This window comes from Leopardus geoffroyi, chromosome A1, assembly GCF_018350155.1.
Source record: "Leopardus geoffroyi isolate Oge1 chromosome A1, O.geoffroyi_Oge1_pat1.0, whole genome shotgun sequence".
In the NCBI taxonomy this organism is placed as follows: domain Eukaryota; kingdom Metazoa; phylum Chordata; class Mammalia; order Carnivora; family Felidae; genus Leopardus; species Leopardus geoffroyi.
In genome coordinates, this window is record NC_059326.1 from 51,794,199 (window position 1) to 51,818,530 (window position 24,332).

The following is a 24,332-nucleotide window of genomic DNA, read 5'->3' on the forward strand; positions in this document are numbered from 1 at the left end:
CTTTCTGCAGTTTCCAGACATTGTGCCTTTGTTTATGCCATCCCACCTACATAGCAGCCTTTCCCGGCCTCAAGGCCACCATATCAATCCATCCAAGTCCTACGTATTTTTCAAGATCTAGATCAGATATCACTTCTTCTGTGAAGTCCTCACAGAATGATCCAGTGAGATCATTCCAGTGACTTCTATTTATCTAAGCTATTTGAACCCCCTATTTATGTGTTATAACAACTAATCATAATTGATGTTGTTTCATGGTATCTATGTCAGCATCTCACCCTCTCTGTCATCTCTTCAGTTTCTTAGAGCAGATGTTTTGTTTTATTCACCGTAAGTCATTTGCAGTGTCTAACAGGAATCTTTCGTGCAATGTAGGTACTTATATAATAGATTATGGTAAATAATGAATGAAAAGTGGGAGACCTGGAGTATAAAAATTCCATATTTTAAATGCCATGCCTACAAAAATTCTCATTGCTTGGTGGAATTCAGCAATGCAATGCTGAGTGTGATTGGGGACCATGGTCTCAGTCAAAAGAACTGAAGAGAAGAAACAGAGGTGACACATTGCTCTTCTGTGCACAAAACTAATTGGAGCTCTGAATCCAGGTGGGGACTCCAGAAAGTATCCTGAATGTTTCACTTCCACCTTCTCTTGTCTGAGTGCCTAGATCTCTAATTCTATTTACTTTACTTTTATGAGGTAATATTTTGTTTTTAAGAGAGATTGGACAGTGTTTTGGTGAGTGGTGGGGATGTTTGAGAGGGAGATATGTGAGTGATGCTGAAGGGAAGTTATGATTTGGCACAAAGAGAAACACTGGGAACGACTGTCAGTCTTGTCCCCTCTCCCTAGGCACGATGCACGAAATCCACAGAAAGATGTGTTCTTTGCAGGGAGAAGTTACTGCTCTGGCAGCATTCCTCCAAGGGGAATGTGTGTTGGATTGACATACCCAAGGACCATTACTATGGGCCATCTGTAGGGACTAGAAGTAGCTTCATTCACCTGAGCTGCTCTTTGTGATATTCCTTCGTGAAGTGGACTGTCACTCCTATCTGATTAAGAGCATTTAATTTCTTGCACATGCAATGGTGAAATTTAATATTCAAAGCTTTTATCAATGTAAGGTCACTTTAAAAGCCCAACTTCTTTCTTCAGAATATTATCTCCATTTTATTTAATTTGCCACAGATTGTCTTCTCATGATTTATGCCAATTTTTTTTTGTGATAAACGTGAGCAACCCCAGATCCTGATAATCACATTGTTGTGACTCACATTAGCCAGAAAGGTCTGGGGCTACAATTTTATAGGATTCTTAAGTTTGTTCTTATCCTGGGAGATATGGAGAGAGTCATACCCTCAGAGGTAGAAGGTGGGATTTCAAGCAAGAAACAACAGTGGGGCACTGTGTCAGGGATAGAATGTTAATTCTTGTCAGGGTCAGCAATTTTTGTATTTCAGTATTTATCCTCAGCCTTCAATCCTACCACTGAATATGTAACATTATTTGAAAAGTTTCATTTATGTGATGGCTGCTAATGTAACATGTTTTAGGGTCACTAAGAGGACTTGCCCAGTGGCTATTCTGGCAGTGCGTGGTGCCAGGCACCTTCAAAGCACATGAATGACTCAGAACTATATTTCTCTAGCCTGAGCCAAAGTCTTGATGTCTCTAAAAGCTGTTTAAAAAATAAATATAGCAAGCATTTATTAAATGAAAAATTTAATAGACTGGGAACTGTTTGTTATAATGGCCAAAATTAATTGAAAGTTTATGACTGGCCAGACAGCATGCTACAAACTTTATACTCATTAGCTCATTGATTCTTTTCTCAGGTGGGTACAATTAGTATTGTTGGACAGATGGAAAAATTGAGGCAACAACAGATTAGGTAACACACCCAGAGTCACCAACCAGTAAGTGGTGAATCCTGGATTGGGATCCAGGTATCCCTGACATGGGACCCTGAGTATGTAACTACCGAGTTACTTGGCCTCATGGCTTCCTGGTCAGTACCAGTGATGACTCAAGAGGAACATTGAGAAAGTGTGGAAAATGTGTGATTCTAGAGCAGGAAGAAAGAAAAACCATGATTTGTGATCTAAAACTGGAAGGCAAGAGAAATGGAGGCAAAGTGGTGACAGAAATATTGAAGAGAGACCATGCTGTGAGGAGCAAACAGGAACAAGAAACCCACTGAGGCTGCCTTCCTGGGGGAAAGACCTGAGCTCAGGTGGCTCTAAGGGATATTCTAGAACCCAGGGGCTTAGCTTAAACAGGTTGTTTGTTCCTCAAGAAACAGCCAGAAAGTTGCAGTTCTCAAAAACAGAAACAAGATAGCAAATTTAGTGGACTTGAAATGAGATAGGAGCACAATTCAAGAAAGCAGCCAGACTTATGGATGAACAGGTGTTTTCCGAAAGCTACTTTGTGCAGGTACATTATGCAAATGTATAGAATCTGTAGTCAATGTACATATATTTGTTGATTCAGTCGAAAACCTGTATTAAGTATTTATTGTATAAAGGACACAGTATTAAAGACTGAAGAGAATCCACTGTAAAATACAGTTCTAAATTTTAAGTGGAGTGTGTGTGTGTGTGTGTGTGTGTGTGTGTGTGTGTGTGTGTGAAAGAGAGAGAGAGATGTAGAAGCAGGAACATTATCATGAGACAAGTGTGCAGTTGTTACATTACAAAATATAGTAGTCTAAGTGTCATAAAGGAGATGAACAAAAACAAAATGCAGCAAAGTTTCCAAAAATGTAGAGGACTCTATTCCTTTGGAGGCCTGGGAAATATGTCTTGGAGAAAGGTATTTGAAAGAGCCTTGAAGGATAAACAAGATTTTCATAGAGGAAAAAGGTGGGGCCTGTGTTGTATTCCAGAGAACTAACCAAAACAGGGGTTTAAGGTGGACTGGCCCTTTGACTCTGAACAGGCTTTCACTGATGTGAGATTTTTTTTGTTTTGGTTTTTCTTCCAAAAGTGAAGAATTGGATAATATCATCAAAATGAACAAAAGCTTGAATAGGTAAGATTTGAAAACATCCAATTTTTGTTCTATTACTGAGTTGCATATTGTGACTTCTTATGTCTCTTTAGTATTTGAGCACAAGGACCCACATATGGGGCTAATGAAAAGTGGCCTACAAATCTTGAATAAAAAGCTTGCAGGCGTCACTACCAATGAAAGGCTATTCCAATCTAAAGAGACTAATATTAAGGTGTCTTTGATTTTCATACTCTGTTTAGTGAGGCAGTTATATAAAACCACAGTTCTCTTCCTGAAATATTAGTATATTAGCATGCAGGCAGCGCTTACTTTGGTCACTCAGTGCTTTCAGTTTTATGCTTTACAAAAGCCACTTATTATCTTAGTTAACTTTATCTCCTTAATTTTAAGTCATTTATAATTGCTCACTTTAAAAATTATAATAATTGAGGTTTGTGTTGGAAGTGAGTGCAGTTTTTGCTATCTCTCTGTTCCTTTGCCCACCAACATACTAAATGGGTAGGAATCAGAGAAAAAGAGAAACTAGGCAAATGTCAAAGGAGCTCATTGATCAGAGAGATGTGGTTTTCATAACCTGTTCTGACAATATGATCTTATGATTGACTATCAACAACTCATTTAAGTTTGCTTCTATTCAGTTTATTCATTTACAAAGAGAGAGGGTATTAGATCAAGGATCACAGACTCCATGGCCTCCCAGGGCAGAAGGGACCTGACTGTATGAAACATAGGGCAATGCCCTGTCCAAGGACTCCAGCTGTTTCTCAGCTGCTGACAGTCCCAGTGTTGCAGACCATTCTCAGGATATCTTGAAAATCCAGGTTTCGATGTGTCATGGCCATCTTTGTAAACATTGGCTCACATTAAAAACAAAACGCTCTTGGGGCGCCTGGGTGGCTCAGTTGGTTGAGCGTCCGACTTCGGCTCAGGTCACGATCTCGCTGTGCTGACAGCTCAGAGCCTGGAGCCTGCTTCGGATTCTGTGTCTTCCTCTCTCTCTTCCCCTCCCCCACTCACACTCTGTCTCTCTCTCCTTCAAAAATAAATAAACATTAAAAAAAATTTTTTTTTAAACAAAATGCTCTGAATCCAAACAACATGTCATGGATCTACTATGTGTGGATCCCCAGTTTGTATCTTCTATCTTATTTTTCCCTAAGGTCCACTGCAATTTAAATTTTGAGTCTTTGAAAATACCTATTTGGAATAAACCAATTTCAAGAATTGTGTCTCATCGTTTGCAACCAGCTACTATTTCCTGTCTATAACTGACCTCTATATAGAAATATAAACTGGTCTATATTTCTTTAGAGTTAAGTATGTATTATTACCACTGACAAGGTTTTTTATTAATACATTTAAAGAAATCAAGGTCTTGACGGTCTCTTCAGAGCAAATCCTAAGGCAGATCAAACAGAGAAAAGGTAAGTGCAGCTGTCCCTAACCTGAAAATATGGTCTCCCAGATTCCTTGCTGTGTTCTTTCAGACATTAGCTGGAAGGGAGTTGTATCCTCTGGCATGGAAATGTACTAGCAGATGGGGTAGTGCTCTCTGTATTGTACATTAAGCTCAGACATAATTGCCCAGAAGGATTTCTGCTCTTCCATTCAATAAGAGTAAATGAGCAATTCGTGAAGAATGTTTATGGTATCTGACCTTTTAAGATACCACAAAATTTTATTTCAATATGTAGTCTTTTTTATTTGAGTTTCTTTGTGTTTACAGAGCCAAGAGCCTTGAAAATCTCATTTTTATGAGTACCCGAACAGACAAAGATGACAAAGGGTAAGATCTGACTGAGACTCTTACAGGCCTCTTTGATTGAGTCCTAGACTATAGACCATCCTGGGTTCAGCCTCTGGCTCAAGACAAGGCAGGCTGGTGGAACAGGCCCTCCCTGGATGGGGGTGAGGAGATGGGTGGATATCTTGGTGGTGGCTCTGCCACCAACATCCGTCTGGATGACCCTGGGCAAGTCACTTAACCTCTGGAACCACTGTGTCCTCCTCCCAAGATGAAGGGCATGACCTAGATGATCTCCAAGTTTCCTTTTGTATCTAAAAATGAAAAAAAAAAAACTCTAGCTGGCTGTTACAACTAGTGGACTGGCTTATGAAATAAACATATTTACTATGAGATGTTTTGATGCTGGGAGCACGGCCTCTCATCACTGAAGTCTTTATGATGTTCTAAGGCACTTTTCAATTGGAATCTTGGTTGAGTCACTTCATATGTATATCATGGATATATTTATAAATATCTCAAGATCAAGAGTCCTGCTTTTACTTATTTTATATTATAAAAAGGGTTAGGGAATGATTAGTAACTGCACTGATAGCATTTAAGAGGTTAATTTATAGTTCTACACTGATACTGATGTACTAGAAAATTGACTTACATTATGATACTATTTTTTATGTGAAAAGAAACCGAACTCTTGACAGTTTTATTAAAGAAAATCCCGCAATAGTCAAGAATGATGAAAGGTAAGAATTTATGAGATCTTTACTGTCTTTCCCCCAGACTGGATGTTTACCTTGTACTTGGTTAGTTCTTAGATTTGCCTTCCTAACATGATAATTATTTCTATTGTCTCGATTATCTGTTAAAGCCATCTCTCTGTGCCAGTCTGTGCACAGAATGGTATTCCAGCTTTCCAAGTCAATCTTGGCAAATACATGCTGAAGCCTCTCTGATGTAGAACACTCGAAGTCTGTATGATGAAAAGGGCTGGCAGTAAGAATTTCACAGATACAGAATCCTTATTAGCAATCTATTATTATAATGTAAATGTATAAGTATTATTACAGGTAATTTTTTTTTTCACATGGAGAACAGATGAAATGGGAAAACAGTCAACTCTCTGCGAATGGTTATATGAGCTGTATAGGAAAAGATGTGATTTCCGATATTTAAAAAATGAAATTGGGAAGGGTCCACGAAAGTGGTGGAAAATAAGAAAATTAGGATGAGCATCTCAAGTAAATCCTTTCCGGGCTGGTAAAGAGAAGAAAAGAGATGTGATTTATAATGTGGGATAACTGATAGGAACTGGCTTTTTGATGCAGGAATGACTGAGCTCACTGACCGGGAGAATCCATCCTTCCTTATTTTTCCTTCTTCCCGCCCTTCCTCCCTGCCTTCTTTCTTACACTGAAAGAAACTAAAATGCCAATAGTCTTATCACGGTGAAATGGGAGACAGATGAAAATAGCAAAGGAAAACACCTGGACAATTGGGGGGGTTTAGAGGGATTAACTTTGATATCCCCTAATAGCTTTAAGCGATTTGCATGGAAAAGGTTTATTATTGTTTGTAGTCAATTTATATAAAGCACTGGAGACATCATAGAGTTATTTCTACTTTTCCAAGGGTACTTGAGACCTGGGAACTTTTTACTAAAAATGACATGTCTAAATCTTCAAAGGGTTTAGATTTATTTATTTATTTATTTATTTCTCTTTTTTGTTTCTTAATTTTTTTTAGTATTTATTTATTTTCGAGAGAGAGAGAGAGAGTGAGCAGGGAGGGGCAGATAGAGAGGGAAACAGAATCTGAAGCAGGCTCCAAGCTCTGAGTTGTCAGCACAGAGCCCAATGCAGGGCTCGAACCCATAAGCTGTGAGATCATGACCTGAGCACAAGTCGGATGCTTAACAGACTGAGCCACCCAGGGCTCCCAAAGGGTTTAGATTTAAAATGTTGACTGTCTCATTTCCACCCCTGATTTGAATGATTTTCATGTTTAAAGAAAGCAATATATCAACAAATATATTAAAGTTAGCTTCCCACCAGTCCTCCCTCAAAGGAAAAAGAAAACACAAACTGAGACCTGAAGGGAACTTTTGCTTTTAAAATGATTTAATGGTAAAGAAAATGTAGTGTACACACACACACACACACACACACACACACACACACACACTGGAATATTACTTAGCCATAAAAACAAATGAGATCTTGCTATTTGAGACAACGTGGATGGACCTAGAGGGAGTTATGCTAAGTAAAATAAGTCAGACAGAGAAAGATAAATACCATATTATTTTACTTATATGTGAAACCTAAAAAACAAACAAAGAAAAAGCAGAAATAGGCACATAAATACAGAGAATACGTAAATACATAAATACTTGAACTGATGGTTGCCAGAGGGGAGCGTAGTGGGGGGATGGGCAAAATAGGTGAAGGAGAGTGGGAGATACAGGCTTCCAGTTATGGAATGAGTAAGTCATGAGGATAAAAGGTACGTAGGAAATATGGTCAATGGTATTGTAATAGCATATTGTATAGTGACGGAATGTAGCTGCACTTGTGGTGAGCATTGTATCATGTATAGAGTTGTCAAATCACTATGTTGTACATACACCTGCAACTATTGTAAACATTGTGTGTCAACTCTATTTCAATTAAAAACATTTAGTTTACTTTAAAAATAAAAAATAAAGAGCTTGCAAAAGAAGTTAAAAAAAATAAAGAGCTTGCAATCACTTGGCTTCAACCCACAGGTCAGGCTCTTTGACCATTAGGTCTTTTGAGAATATGAAGAATAAAATACTAGAGTAAAAAAAAAGACCTGCAGATAGCATAGTCTAATTCCTTTACTTATAGTGAGGGAACTTGGTGCAGAAAAGTGAAATAACAGGGTTGCAATCTTGTTAAAATCAGAACTAGACTTTGAATCCAGATCTCTTCCTTATACTGAAACTGGGCGCTAGGGCTATGATATATAGTAATAAAAGTAACCTGAAAATTGTAACATTGCATAAATGATCAACACAACAACTCAGTTCTAAATGGCAGGAATGTTTATTATTTTATTAAAAATTATTCCCTGTTAGAATGATTTAATCATAACTGAGTAATGACTGGGACCTTACTATTAGAAAAGTGACCATATCTCTTCAGCATTTTGCATGAGAAGAGCCACTTGCATTAAACAGTTCTAAAGACTTCTGAGGCTTTAGGTACTGATAACATCTTACTCCTATTGTGAGAAATCTTCTGTTGCCATAAGGGACTGAATTCCTCTCTCTCCTCTCTGTCGCTCTGCCTTCCTCCCTGCTCCAATGTTATGAAGAAACCAAGGCCTTGGAAGTCTTATTAAAGTTAATCAGAGGACTGAAAAAAATGAGAAAGGGTAAGTGCAGGTCCTACTTTGCTGGGGCTCTCTTTTTGCAAGTTAGCTTTTCGTAGGTCATTTGAAGTGGGAGTGTTATGCTTTCCTCCATCACAGATGAAGTGTTGTACTTTAAGCCAATCAGAGAGTAAGCAAAGGAATATGATGAATGCTGTTTCCATAGGACCACATGTTTGAGTTATACTGAACTAAGTACAGGAAATGTGCTACATAATCTCTTATTCTATACTTTCTTAAACAAAACATGAGCCAAGTTTTGTATTTAAATTAAGAAATATAAAGGACAAAATTGCAAAGTGAGAGGTATGCTAGGAAGCTTTTCTAAACTGATTTAAACTAAGTGCTGCTGTGGGAGTTAATAAAGATCAGCTAAGGATAATTACATCCAAGTTTTTTAGGTCATTTGGCCTGGAAATATCTGATATGCTTTCCGGGACACTCATTTATACAGATATAAGAGAAAATTGAACATAACCTAAGTGACACAAAATTTTCATGTGTTTTTCTTCCCCCCAGAGAAGCCAAGATCTCCAAATGATTATCAAAGTGAATGCCAGGACAGATAAGACTAGGAGAGGATGAGACCTGTTTTGATTTCTGAATCTTGGTTGATTTCCCCCAAATTTCACTGTGTGATCTTCTCAGTGACACTGAAGGGGTCACATCTTTGAGTTTTCCCTCTGTCTTCTGTGTCTGATCCCTACCACCCTGATTTTCGCTTTGGAGGGTCTGCAATGGATTCTATCTAAATTTACATTTGGTCAATATAAAATCCCAGAGATTAACTTAACTATATTATTGATAGGCAATTTTCATAATAAAATGAATTTAATACTTGTATAATAATTTTCTCCAAAAGTTTTCAATTAATCATCCAATAATATGGAATACTTAGTTATATACAATACTGTGGGAATTCTTGGAAACTGATGTAAATGTTTTTTTTAAAGAGGTAAAGACCTGGATAATGTTATCAAAGTGAATCCCAAAGGAAGGGAAAATGCCACTGGGTAAGAATTATTAGTGTCTTTAAGTTTGATTTCTGTAAGTGACAATCTTATGATAAAATGATTTTTCATTTTAGCTTCATAACCATATTTTATTAGCACGGAGTGAGACAGTAGCAGTGGGCCCCATGACCTTCCCTTCTTGTTCCTAATAAAATTACTTAATTTTTGAAGAACGGTCCTAATTTTTGATACTAAGTTGCCCTTTATCCCAGATTTTAGGGCTTTGATTTGGTTTATGGATGCATTACTGAATTATTTCTTTGTATCCAAAGGAAGCATAGTCTTTACAACGTTTTCAAGGTAGATCTCCAAAATAGCAAAGCCAAAGTGGAGGCTTGACTAAAACCCTTGTAAATCAACTTCTCTAAGGATGATATGGTCTCTGAAGGCAACCCAGGGGAGGGACTGGCAGGTGTATCCACTGGAAATTCCACCACGGTTTCCCCTCTTCAGGGCTCTGTCAACATGGCAGCAGCACTGAGTCCCGACACCTCTGCCATACTCTGCCATCCCTGTGCACTGTCATCCTTTTGGGTTCAAGTCATCCCCTTTTGATATCGTTCAGTGTCAATGCTCTTCCATGAGGGTCACATGTGAACCCCTGAGAAATGATTCATTCATTTTCCTACCATGTGACGTATTTTTTTTTTTTTTGCTCTTTGTAACTCATCATAACCTAATTATATTTTTTTTTTTAATTTTTTTTTCAACATTTATTTATTTTTGGGACAGAGAGAGACAGAGCATGAACGGGGGAGGGGCAGAGAGAGAGGGAGACACAGAATCGGAAACAGGCTCCAGGCTCTGAGCCATCAGCCCAGAGCCCGACGCGGGGCTCGAACTCACGGACCGCAAGATCGTGACCTGGCTGAAGTCGGACGCTCAACCGACTGCGCCACCCAGGCGCCCCTATAACCTAATTATATTTTAAAAGGCTTGCATTGGGGAAATGGTTCAGTTTATAGGAAGACATATATTCTTCTCCTTATAACTTTTAAAATATTATTATTGATATTGTTCTCATTATTTAAAACCAGAATAAGCAATTATACCTGATTTGTTGAGTAGAAATCTATATCCTGTCTTGATCCAGTCTAGGACTTTATCTGACTTATATGACTTCTCCAATCATTGTTCACTTGACTAGTGTTTTACTTAATAACATGCATTAAAATTCATTTCTTTGTTCAAAGAAAACAAGACTTCAATGGATTTATTAAAGCAAATCCTGAAACAAATAAAAATATCAAGAGGTAAGACATGTAAAACTTCCTCCCCTTCCTTTGGCATTTATAAGCACATCGGAATCCTGACTGCTTGTCAGGAGACTGCATTGAAATTCAAACCAAGCTCTCTTTTCCGCAAACAAATCATATTAAGCAGTTTTATACAAGTGATAGTCAGAAGTGATCTTTTGCATTTAATTTATGGGTAAAGTTTACTATCTGGCAGATTTTGCAAAATTAAATGGGAATTTGACTTTATTGAGTTAAATGATTCCTTTCTGTGTGTGTGTATGTGTGTGTGTGTTTAAGTGTGTATGTGTGTGTATGTGTAAGTACTGCATGTGTGTGTATAAATGTATTTGTGTGTATATATGTAGTGTGTATGTATAAGTGTGTGGGTATAAGAGTATTTATGTGTACTCAAAGGGGTTCTCCAGAGAAACAGAAACAATAGGATAAGGAATTGGCTCATGCTCTTATGGAAGCTGAAAAGTCCCAAGCTCTGTAGTTGGCAATCTGGATACCTAGAAGAGCCAGTGATTTATAGTTCCAGTCCAAACCCAAATGCCTAAGAATCAGGAGAGCTGATGGTTTAGCTTCCAATGCCAAGAGATGTCTTAGGTCAGTCAGTCAGGCAGAAAAACTCCATTCTAACTCAGTCTTTCTGTTCCATTCTAATCCTCAACTGATTGGGTCATGGCCCCTATGTTAGGGAGGACCATTTGCTTTACTCAGTCTACAGATTCAAATGTTTATCTCATCCCCGAACACCCTCACAGACATACCCAGAATAATGTTTGACCCAATATGTAGGCTTTCTGTGGCCCAGCCAACTTAACATATGAAATTAACCATCAAAATGTGTGTGTGTGTATATAGTATAACTACATGGAAATATATGTATGTGGTATGTGTGGATATAGGTAGATGTGTTTATGTGCAAACAATGTGTGCACATATATAGTGTTTTTGTGTGTAGCATGTATATATCTATGTAGTGTAGTGTATAAAAATGAAGAGCTTAACAAAGTGTACTTTGTTCTCCTAAGGCTGTCTGGGCTATTTCAGCTCAGGTCATGATTTCACAGTTCCATGAGTTTGAGCTCTGAGTCGGGCTCTCTCTCCTTCTCTCTTTCTGTCCCTCCCCCTCTCACACACTCTCTCTAAATATAAATAAATAAACTTAAAAAAGAGTTCTCCTACCCATTAACTTTCAAGTAAATCTGGAAAGCTTATATTCTCCTGCTTTTTATTTTTTAAAAAGCAGATGGAATATATTTGAAACTGAGCTTGTTGGTACGTTGCTGAAACCAGTGCACCAAATAATTCCATGTGGTTTCCTTTGAACTTCTTTCCATTCAGTTAACTCAGTACATGATATTATTAGTTGATTCGAAAATGTGTCACTGATGTCCGCAGGCCCAGTTAGCAGTGCAAGGACTCAGCTAGTTGAAAAGCTGGTGTGCTATTCTCAGCAACATGACATGGTCCAGCAACCCAGGGAGTTCGAGACTTGTATTTGCACCCAGTAGACTGAGAAGAAAGCATTGATTTCTATGGCTACATGGGAGTTCAGGGAGGTAACTCAAGGTAGTGAATGTGAGCAGGGAATCCTAAAGACCTGGGTTCAAATTCTGGCTTGGTCATTTGCTAGTTCTCATGCTTCAGTTTACTCATCCACAAAATAGGGATCATAACATTATCCTGCCTGGCCCATAGTAGCTGCAAGAAATTGTGAACAATGATAAAGATTCAGGTGAATTATGTTTTCTTAATGATTCAGATACTGTTCAAATATTTAATTTACTTTGATTTTCCAAGAAAAACCCATGACTTCCATGCTAATTTTTATTTAAAAGAGTATTTCAAATAGTCACCTCTTGTTTTTCATATGTTGATGTGCGACTATGTGCATGCCTGCATGTGTCTACAGGCAAATAAATGTTTTATGTGTGTGTGCTTGTGTTTGCATGAATGTGCATATATGTACAATTGCACCTTTGTATGTACACCAGTCCACATGCATATGATTATGTGCATGTTTTTGCAAACGCACCTGTGTGTGATTGCATAACAATGCACGCATGCTGTGTATACATGGATACGTGTATATCTATGCTTTTGTATGTATATGAGTACATATGTACATGGATGTGTATGTGTGTGCACCCATGTCCAATGCTTGGGAGTATGCACAGTGTGTGTTTGTGCTTGCTGAGAGCTTTTAGGGACAGTAGTTGTCTTTTTCTTTTACTATGCATAATTAAGTTCTGTAGATCTTTTATTTTTTTAACGTAAAAAAAATCTTTTAATGTTTATTTATTTTTGAGAGACAGAGACAGAGTATGAGTGGGGGAGGGGCAGAGAGAGAGGGAGACACAGAATCTGAAACAGGCTCCAGGCTCTGAGCTGTCAGCCCAAAGCCTGATGCAGGGCTCAAACTCACGAACCGTGAGATCATGACCTGAACTGAAGTCGGACGCTCAACTGACTGAGCCACCAAGGCGCCCCTAACTTTTTTTTGTTTATTTGTTTTTGAGAGAGAGAGAGAGAGAGAGAGAGAGAGAGACTGCTCAAGCAGGGGAGGGACAGAGAGAGAGGGAGACAGAGAATCCCAAGGCAGGCTCCTGGCTCTAAGCTGTCAGCACAGAGCCAGACACGGGGTTCGAACTCATGAACCACGAGATCATTACCTGAGCCGAAGTTGGACACTTAACTGACTGAACCACCCAGGCACCACTGTATATCTGTTAAAAGTATAGCCAAATCCTGCTCCCTCTCTTATTTAAAAAAGTACAATATTTGTCCATTTCAGGTAGAATACAATTCTAACCCTTAGCAATTGTCTTTCACTTGTTCAATAAATTCCAGCCAAACTGATCTTTTTTGTATTCCTGGCTCATTCCTGCTTTAAGACTTCTGCATATGCTATTCCCATTTTGGGACTGCTCTACCCTCATATTGTCACTTTCTCAAAGAAGTCATTTCTGACCACCAAATGTAATTGTCACCACCCCCTCCTCCAACCCCAGTTGTGTTTTGTGCCAGAACACAGGCACCAGGCACTCTCTAATTTTCTTCAGAGCGTGTATTGTTATTTAGAATTGTGACATTCATTTATATGTTTGATTGTATATTGCCTGCCTCTTCCTGAGTTAGAATGGAAGCTTCATGAGGGCTAAGCCTATGTCTGTATTATTCACAGGTGTCCATAACTATTTGTGGATTGAAGGAATGAATAAATACTGAGGATGCGTACACTATGGGGCATTGATTCACGTAGTTTAGCTCAAAATATTATTTTAAATTACTGCATTAATTAGAACACTCTTCTTTATTGATTTTATTTACTTTGAGATTTAAATAAACCCTCATTGATATATGTTTTATTTAATATGTTTAAAGAGATCAAGTTCTTGGCAATATAATCAAAGCTAACTCCAAAATCAACACAAGTATTACAAGGGAGCGGTTGTAATGCTTACTGTTGTGTTATTTTTTTGAGTACTCAAATGTGAAAATAGAATCCTGGAATATTTTTTCTCTGACTCTGGAATTTAAATCTCACATACTTCATTTAGGCAAAAATCAACAAGAGGTAAAAAAAAAAAAAAAACAACACATCAACAAGGGGGTATTCTGGGGTAGAATAGTTGGTTCTTTCAGGTTGTTTCATTTTGCATGAAAAAAAGTCCACACATTTTTTTGGTTGCTGCTTTTATCCTGGGTATATACATTCTCAGATATCTGGATAAAAGTAAAATCTTAAGTCAACATCTAGTTGCTTCAAAATACCTGTATCTGTGATGTTGTATAGATGCAACCTCAGAGACTTTGTGATACAATCTTAGTAGGGCCACAGAGCATGGAGAAACAGGGTATAAAAGTACCTTCTTTAGAGGAGCCTGGGTGGTTCAGTTGGTTAAACTCCCGACTCTTGATTTTGACTCAAGTCATGATCTCACAGTTTGTGGGATTGAGCCCCACATCGGGCTCTGCGCTGACAGCATGGACCCTGCTTGGGATTCTCTCCCTCTCTCTACCTTTCCTGTGCACATTCCTTCTTTCTCTCTCTCTCTCTTGAAATAAATAAATAAACATTTTTTTTTCAACGTTTATTTATTTTGGGGACAGAGAGAGACAGAGCATGAACGGGGGAGGGGCAGAGAGAGAGGGAGACACAGAATCGGAAACAGGCTCCAGGCTCTGAGCCATCAGCCCAGAGCCCGACGCGGGGCTCGAACTCACGGACCGCAAGATCGTGACCTGGCTGAAGTCGGACGCTTAACCGACTGCGCCACCTAGGCGACCCAATAAACATTTTTAAAAAGCACCTTCTGCGGATGTCCTTTACCCATGTGGCATCCTCTGTAGGTCACAGGGCTATTGGCTTGTGCTGCGTATGTGGAAAACAGAAACAATAAGAAAAGCAAAATTCCATTAAGATTAGAAACAGAATATTAAAAGATAACAACAAAATACTGACACGTTTTTAATGACTACATGGGGTTTTTTATTATAGTATATATATCTTACATTTCAGAACTCTATAGATTTTAATCTTCCTATTGTTTGTTGCCAATGCAACTACTCAAAATTTGTAGTTTTAACACATACTTATAAATGCCAGATAGATACCAGGTTCTATATCACGGACTTTAACAAACTGGTATATTAACCTTCATCCAGTCTTGTGAATAGAAAACCTACTAATAAATGTCAATTTTTCAAAATATGGATTCTTCAAGGTTAATTTTAAATTCCCACAGCATATTGGAAGTTGATATTAAGAGGATGTGCCTTCTGGAATGTTCCATGAGATGCATATATAGACTATTAGAAAATGTTTAGCGCACCTGGCAAAGGTTAGGAGCATGACATTAAACGAATCACAATAGAGACAGAGTTCCAGTGCAGTATTTGTGACTGGCCTAAAGTCGCCAAGATTAAAATATTGTCTCACTGAATCTCAGAGATGTATAAATACCTACATAGTCAACTTTAACATTATTCCATTCGTTGGCATGATCTCAATAAATGTTAATAAAGTTTCTGAGTTTTAATAAATAGTTTTCATCATTTGGTGTTAATCTATCACTAACCTCACCATTTCTTCAATGTTTTAAAGGGGCCAGAGCCTTGACAATCTCATCAACGTGACCCCTGAAGTAAACAGAAGTAATGCAGGGTGAAGATTATGTCTTATCTTTCTTCCTTCCCTGACTGCATCAATTTGTGGCCCTCATCAGAGAAGCTGTGTGGAAAAATCTTTGCATTGGAATCAGCAAGTCTGAAATCCATTACTTCCCAGCTGGGTGCCTTTGAGCAAGTCCCTTGAACACTCTGAGCTGAGGCTTCTTTAGTCATAAAATGAGGGTCATGTCTGTTCTACCTTTGTCATTTGATTGTTGAAGGATCAAATGACATAATGAATATAAAATCCCTTTAAAGCAAGAAAGCACCAAAAATGGAAATTATTACGAAAATATAGTTAAGTAACAGCTACAGTGTTGGATTAAATACTTGGGAGGTGTGTGAAAGTTATTGCAAATCATTATATTGTTCCTGATTGATTTTTTAAAAACTCAATATTGCCCTGATATTATGGTTTTATTTTGAGGGTAAATAAGAATCTGAGCCAGTATATCGATGATCTATATGGAAGTCAAAATTTTACTTTTTAAAATTAAGGACATAGACTGGTATTGATTTCTCTTAAAACTTAATAGAAAAATTCATCTTGAGCATATATATCTTTTAAATAAATACTTAGTTGATTTAATTCCATTTTTACTTATCATTTTTTTTGTTTAAGTTCCAAAGATCTTGATAACCTCATCAAAGTGGTTCCGAGAACAGGAAAAAGTGTGCAAGGGTAAGTTTTAATATGCTTCTTTTTTTTTTGTTTCACACATATCAATGCTTGAAAAGATAATTAAATTAATATTTTAAGAGACTGACACTGAGGTCAATGATAGTTTAAGAATGTGATCTCCCTGACCTCATGTCTAAAATGGTTAACTAGAGAATAGGTGAACTAGAAGATAAAATTATGGAAAAAGAAGAAGCTGAGAAAAAGAGAGATAAAAAATCCAGGAGTATGAGGGGAAAATTAGAGAACTAAGTGATGCACTAAGGAGAAATAATCTACACAAAATTGGTATTCCAGAGGAGGAAGAGAGAGGGAAAGGTGCTGAAGGTGTACTTGAAGAAATAATAGCTGAGAACTTCCCTGATCTGGGGAAGGAAAAAGGCATTGAAATCCAAGAGGCACAGAGAACTCCCTTCAGATGTAACTTGAATTGATCTTCTGTACGACATACCATAGTGAAACTGGCAAAATACAAGGATAAAGAGAAAATTCTGAAAGCAGCTAGGGATAAACGTGCTTTAACATATAAAGGGAGACCGATAAGACTCCTGACAGATCTCTCTACTGAAACTTGGCAGGCCAGAAAGGAATGGCAGGGAATCTTCAATGTGTTGAACAGAAAAAATATGCAGCCAAGAATCCTTTATCCAGCAAATCTGTCATTTAGAATAGAAGGAGAGATAAAGGTCTTCCCAAACAAACAAAAACTGAAGGAATTCATCACCACTAAACCAGCCCTACAAGAGATCCTCAGGGGGATTCTGTGAGACAAAGTACCAGAGACATCACTACAAGCATGAAACCTACAGACATCACAATGACTCTAAACCCATATCTTTCTATAATAACACTGAATGTAAATGGACTAAATGCACCAACCAAAAGACATAGGGTATCAGAATGGATGAAAAAACAAGACCCATCTATTTGCTGTCTACAAGAGACTCGTTTTAGACCTGAGGACACCTTCATTGAAAATGAGGGGATGGAGAACTATTTATCATGCTACTGGAAGTCAAAAGAGAGCTGGAGTAGCCATACTTATATCAGACAAACTAGACTTTAAATTAAAGGCTGTAACAAGAGATAAAGAAGGGCATTATATAATAATTACAGCGTCTATCCATCAAGACGAACTAAATAAATGTCTATGTGCCGAATACGGGAGTCCCCAAATATATAAAACAATTACTCACAAACATAAGCAACCTTATTGATAAGAATGTGGTAATTGCAGGGAACTTAAATACCCCACTTACAACAATGGAAAGATCATCTAGACACATGGTCAATAAAGAAACAAGGGCCCTGAATGATACATTGGATCAGATGGACTTGACAGATATATTTAGAACTCTGCATCCCAAAGCAACAGAAGATACTTTCTTCTCGAGTGCACATGGAACATTCTCCAAGATAGATCACATACTGGGTCACAAAACAGCCCTTCATAAGTATACAAGAATTGAGATCATACCATGCATACTTTCAGACCACAATGCTATGAAGCTTGAAATCAACCACAGGAAAAAGTCTGGAAAACCTCCAAAAGCATGGAGGTTAAAAAACACCCTACTAAAGAATGAGTGGGTCAACCAGGCAGTTAGAGAAGAAATTTAAAAATATATGCAAACAAATGAAGATGAAAATACAACAATCCAAACGCTTTGGGACGCAGCGAAGGCAGTCCTGAGAGGAAAATACATTGCAATCCAGGCCTATCTCAAGAAACAAGAAAAATCCCAAATACAAAATCTAACAGCACACCTAAAGGAAATAGAAGCAGAGCAGCAAAGACACCCCAAACCCAGCAGAAGAAGAGAAATAATAAAGATCAGAGCAGAAATAAACAATATAGAGTCTAAAAAAACTGTAGAGCAGATCAACGAAACCAAGAGTTGGTTTTTTGAAAAAATAAACAAAATTGATAAACCTCTATCCAGGCTTCTCAAAAAGAAAAGGGAGATGACCCAAATAGATAAAATCATGAATGAAAATGGAGTTATTACAACCAATTCCTCAGAAATACAAGCAATGATCAGGGAATACTATGAAATATTATATGCCAACAAACTGGACAACCTGGAAGAAATGGACAAATTCCCAAACACCCACACACTTCCAAAACTTAAACAGGAGGAAATAGAAAGCTTGACCCATAACCAGCAAAGAAATTGAATCAGTTATCAAAAATCTCCCAAAAAATAAGAGTCCAGGACCAAATGGCTTCCCTGGGGAATTCTACCGGACATTTAAAGTGGAGATAATACCTATCCTTCTCAAGCTATTCCAAAAAATAGAAAGGGAAGGAAAACTTTCAGACTCATTCTATGAAGCCAGTATTACTTTGATTCCTAAACCAGACAGAGAACCAGTAAAAAAAGAGAACTACAGGCCAATATCCCTGATAAATATGGATGCAAAAATTCTCAACAATATACTAGCAAATCGAATTCAACAGCATATAAAAAGAATTATTCACCATGATCAACTGGGATTCATTCCTGGGCTGCAGGGCTGGTTCAACATTCACAAATCAATCAATGTGATACATCACATTAATAAAAGAAAAGATAAGAACCATATGATCCCGTCAATCGATGCAGAAAAAGCATTTGACAAAATTCAGCATACTTTCTTAATAAAAACCTGCGAGAAAGTCGGGATAGAAGGAACATACTTGAACATCATAAAAGCCATTTATGAAAAGCCCACAGCTAATATCATCCTCAACGGGGAAAAACTGAGAGCTTTCCCCCTGAGATCAGGAACACGACGGGGATGTCCACTCTCACCGCTGTTGTTTAACATAGTGTTGGAAGTGCTAGCATCAGCAATCAGACAACAAAAAGAAATCAAAGTCATCAAAATTGGCAAAGATGAAGTCAACCTTTCACTTTTTGCAGATAACATCATATTATACATGGAAGACCCAATAGACTCCACCAAAAGTCTGCTAGAACTGATACATGAATTCAGCAAAGTCGCAGGATACAAAATCAATGTACAGAAATCAGCTGCATTCTTAGATACTAATAACGAAGCAACAGAAAGACAAATAAAGAAACTGATCCCATTCACAATTGCACCAAGAAGCATAAAATACCTGGGAATAAACCTAACCAAAGATGTAAAAGGTCTGTATGCTGAAAACTATAGAAAGCTTATGAAGGAAACTGAAGAAGATATAAAGAAATGGAAAAACATTCCGTGCTCATGGGTTGGAAGAATAAATATTGTCAAAATGTCAATACTACCCAAAGCTATCTACACATTCAATGCAATCCCAATCAAAATTGCACCAGCATTCTTCTTGAAGCTGGAACAAACAATCCTAAAATTCATATGGAACCACAAAAGGCCCCGAATAGCCAAAGTAATTTTGAAGAAGACCAAAGCAGGAGGCATCACAATCCCAGACTTTAGCCTCTACTACAAAGCTGTCATCATCAAGACAGCATGGTATTGGCACAAAAACAGACACATAGACCAATGTAATAGAATAGAAACCCCAGAACTAGACCCACAAAAGTATGGCCAACTCATCTTTGACAAAGCAGGAAAGAATATCCAATGGAAAACAGACAGTCTCTTTAACAAATGGTGCTGGGAGAGCTGGACAGCAACATGCAGAAGAATGAAACTAGACCACTTTCTTACACCATTCATAAAAATAAACTCAAAATGGATAAAGGACCTGAATGTGAGATAGGAAACCATCAAAACACTAGAGGAGAAAGCAGGAAAAGACCTCTCTGACCTCAGCCGCAGCAATTTCTTACTTGACACATCTGCAAAGGCAAGGGAATTAAAAGCAAAAATGAACTATTGGGACCTCATGAAGATAAAAAGCTTCTGCACAGCAAAGGAAACAATCAACAAAACTAAAAGGCAACCAACGGAATGGGAAAAGATATTTCTTTTCTTTTTTTTTTTTTTCAACGTTTATTTATTTTTGGGACAGAGAGAGACAGAGCATGAACGGGGGAGGGGCAGAGAGAGAGGGAGACACAGAATCAGAAACAGGCTCCAGGCTCTGAGCCATCAGCCCAGAGCCCGACGCGGGGCTCGAACTCACGGACCGCGAGATGGTGACCTGGCTGAAGTCGGACGCTTAACCGACTGCGCCACCCAGGCACCCCTGGAAAAGATATTTCTAAATGACATATTGGACAAAGGGCTAGTATCCAAAATCTATAAAGAGCTCACCAAACTCCACACCCGAAAAACAAATACTCCAGTGAAGAAATGGGCAGAAAACATGAATAGACACTTCTCTAAAGAAGACATCCAGATGGCCTACAGGCATATGAAAAGATGCTCAATGTCGCTCCTCATCAGGGAAATACAAATCAAAACTACACTGAGATATCACCTTACACCAGTCAGAGTGGCCATAATGAACAAATCAGGAGACTATAGATGCTGGCGAGGGTGTGGAGAAACGGGAACCCTCTTGCACTGTTGGTGGGAATGCAAACTGGTGCATCCACTCTGGAAAACAGTGGGAGGTTCCTCAAAAAATTAAAAATAGATCTACCCTATGACCCAGCAATAGCACTGCTAGGAATTTACCCAAGGGATACAGGAGTACTGATGCATAGGGGCACTTGTACCCCAATGTTTATCACTCTCAACAATAACCAAATTGTGGAAAAGCCTAATAGTCCATCAACTGATGAATGCATAAAGAAATTGTGGTTTATATACACAATGGAGTACTACGTGGCAATGAGAAAAAATGAAATATGGCCCTTTGTAGCAACGTGGATGGAACTGGAGGGTGTGATGCTAAGTGAAATAAGCCATACAGAGACAGACAGATACCATATGTTTTCACTCTTATGTGGATCCTGAGAAACTTAACAGAAACCCATGGGGGAGGGGAGGAAAGAAAATGAGGTTACAGTGGGAGAGAGCCAAAGCATGAGAGACTCTTAAAAACTGAAAACAAACTGAGGGTTGATGGGGGGGGGGGTGGTGGGAGGGAGGGAAGGGTAGGTGATGGGCATTGAAGAGGGCATCTTTTGGGATGAGCACTAGGTGTTGTATGGAAACTAATTTGACAATAAATTTCTTATATTAAAAAAATAATAAAATGGTTAACTAAGTTTTAATATAATGGAAGTAACTTTGATTAGTTAGATGCACAGTTGATTTCCAAGAATGGACAAGACACTTTATTTTTTTGTTTATTTTTCTTTTCTTTTTTTTTAAAGTTTATTTATTTTGAGAGAGAGAACATGTGTGTGTGCACATGAGTGGGGGAGGGGCAGAGAGAGAGGGAAAGAGAGCATTCCAAGCAGGCTCCAAGCTGCCAGCGCAGAGCCTGACGTGGGGCTCGATCTCACGACCCACTGTGAGATCATGAACTGAGCCGAAATCAAGAGTTGGATGCTTAACTGACTTAGCTACCCAGGCGTCCCAATTTGTATATTTTTCTTAGGCAGAGGATGGCATAGAAGAGGTGAAAGAGAACTAAATGGGAGACTATAGATTTGGATCTAGGTCTGGCTCTGCCCTCACTAACCGTGTGAAATGTAGTTGGTCACTTCTATTTGGGCTTCAGTTTTCTTGTCCTCACAGTAAGGAAGTTGGACCAGGTGCTGTCTCATCACTCCAATGCTAATTCAATTACTAAGTTCCAGTACAATGGTTGGTATCATGGAATCACGGTATCGTGGAAAGTTGGTATCATGGAATCTAACTCTTGAGTTAGATTACTTCACTTTCACTTAATCTTTCTGTGTCTCAGTTTTTCCCTTTGTGAACATGGGATGATAATACTTCCTATATTGGATGATTGATTAAATTATATAAATCCTGTGAATCACTTGAACAGTGCCTGGCATATCATGAATTTTCTAAAACCATTGATTATTTTTTATTACTTCTATGCAGCTGTAGTTAGGTCCAAATATATATATTCATAGGACTGAAAATTCCAATCCTTTGAGATGAACTCTATATTTATAAATATTTTACAATAAAATATTTTTACAATATAAAATGGTTCTCAGTTTTAACAAATATTTGCAACCACATGATATAAATCAACCACTGATCTGATCACTTCTTCCATGTTTTAAAGGGGCCACAGTCTTGACAGTCTCATCAAAGTGGCTCCTGAAACAAACAGAACTAACCAAAGGTGAGGTTCATGGAACTCTTCTATATCTCTGTGTTTTTCTGTTTAACTTAAAAAAATGTAATAAAACTCATTGTCCTACCATGGAGACAGCCAGTGATGGGACCAAAAATCAACAGCTGTGTTAGAAACCTGGTGTTCAGGTCCTTGCTCAGGGCTCCCAGGCCGTGAGCTTTAATGGAGGATAGAGAATTTCTTATAAGGTCTCTTATCAGTATGCGATTGTGCTTGGGATTTCAACATAATTCTATTTCAGTATAATAGTTCCACATAATACGTTGCAATCATTTACATGAAAGGGCCTGTGTGTGATTAAATTAGTTTATGAGTTAATTGGAAAGATTAATTAAATGATACAAACATTTCTGGCCTTTTTTTCTCTTCAGGGTATATAGCATATTGTACAATAATAAGGTATACCACATTAACCTTCTTGTTTAGGCTTTTGGTGTTAATGTTGGTATGAAAGCCCATTGTTATAATACTGCGTCTTTAGAGCTATGATTATTCATTTGAGTGTTTAGAATAAAAGCAATTTATGTAATCTGAAGTCTTGCTTGTTCTGATTTAGCACTACATGAAGTGCAATTCTGAAGTGATTTAATTAATATCTTAGAGTAGCCTCAATGTTACAGATTCACGTTATATATATTACCTGCATACCTTAAATCAGGAAGTAACTCTGTTTTTTAAAAGTCCTAGGTTATGTTGTTTTGCTTGCTTGCTTTTGTTTTTGTTGTTTTTGGAGGGGATGGAAATGGGGAACACATGGAAATGATAAATCTTATATGTTTATATTTTTCTTTTGTTTGTTACAACCTCCCAAAATATCCTAAATGCTAATTCTGCTACAAAATATAATGTGGAAAGTCAAAAGCTCAAGAGTAATTTAAATTTGGGGTTGTCTTGAAAGAAACAAGAATAAAACTAAATTAAATTCTCATATGTACATAATTGTGTAAGAAATGAATTCATAGCCACCTGCTTCTACATAGGGCTAAAAAGAATTCAAGTAATGATGACGTTTTAAATTGGCAACAATTATTTAATTTAATATTCAAGTTGAAAAAAATGTACACGTTATTATTGATTTTAGTTGATTTTACCACCTATTGCAACTTGCAACATTTTTTTAGGATCCAAACTCATTCCCTCAGCATACGCAAGGTAGGTTTTACCAAGATTATTGAGACTTTTGAGCAAGTCTCCAATTTCTGCCAAAAAATAAGATTAATCATTTGGCTAAAGGCATTCTGAAAGAGGACATAAAAAAAAATGAGAACAAATTGATTTATTGATACGTAGTGGTGTTGGATAGGCTCTTCTTTCTTCATTGTTTCAATTTACTTTATTATAGTATTGAAGCAAATTCTTTATAATTACCATTTGAGAAATTCGTTTTGACACAATAATAGCATAACTAGATCATTACTGTAAATTCGTAGTAAATTAATTGTAAATTCATAAAGCCGGATAAAACAAAGAATATTGGCTTTCTACTCTTTCACAAACCCAAAGATTGATCTTTAAATGACTCGAGAAAGTTGGTGGCATAACATTCCTATACTATTCTTATACTTATTCTTATACTAGAATATTTTTGGATGACATTGAATATATTTCTGTCTTCTTGGGGAGTTAAGACTCATTGTATATGGGGTCAAAAGTCAAGAAATGCATACCAGAATAAGTCCAAGATCCCTCTCAGGATTACTGCGATGATGTTGGTGAAGAGCATGGTGGAGATGTAAGCAGTTACTGTGGACAGAGAGAAAGGATGATAGTGGGAAGGAGCGTGAGGTTTGGGGTCCAGTTGCTATGGTTTCAAACCTGGTTCATTCTTAATCACTTCTTCCTACCTGCCCCCAAAGAGTGCCCTACCTTCCAGGAAGCTCGGTTTCTTTATTTGTAAAG

The 24,332-nt window shown here is 37.7% G+C and overlaps 1 protein-coding gene across 18 annotated transcripts in view; it reads left to right on the top strand.

Annotated features, from left to right (window-relative positions):
* SCEL (sciellin) overlaps nt 1-24,332 on the top strand; it is a 322,010-nt gene that overhangs the window by 264,853 nt on the left and 32,825 nt on the right. For 12 of the 18 annotated variants that reach the window (XM_045479726.1, XM_045479734.1, XM_045479724.1 and 9 more), the window contains 10 exons: nt 2,996-3,040; nt 4,387-4,446; nt 4,749-4,808; nt 5,450-5,509; nt 8,103-8,162; nt 9,113-9,172; nt 10,366-10,425; nt 15,527-15,586; nt 16,214-16,273; nt 22,362-22,421. In XM_045479726.1, the coding sequence (XP_045335682.1) occupies nt 2,996-3,040; nt 4,387-4,446; nt 4,749-4,808; nt 5,450-5,509; nt 8,103-8,162; nt 9,113-9,172; nt 10,366-10,425; nt 15,527-15,586; nt 16,214-16,273; nt 22,362-22,421 (585 nt within the window). The remainder of the gene's footprint in view (nt 1-2,995; nt 3,041-4,386; nt 4,447-4,748; nt 4,809-5,449; nt 5,510-8,102; nt 8,163-9,112; nt 9,173-10,365; nt 10,426-15,526; nt 15,587-16,213; nt 16,274-22,361; nt 22,422-24,332) is intronic. The other 6 variants (XM_045479771.1, XM_045479789.1, XM_045479830.1 and 3 more) reach the window with 4 other exon arrangements.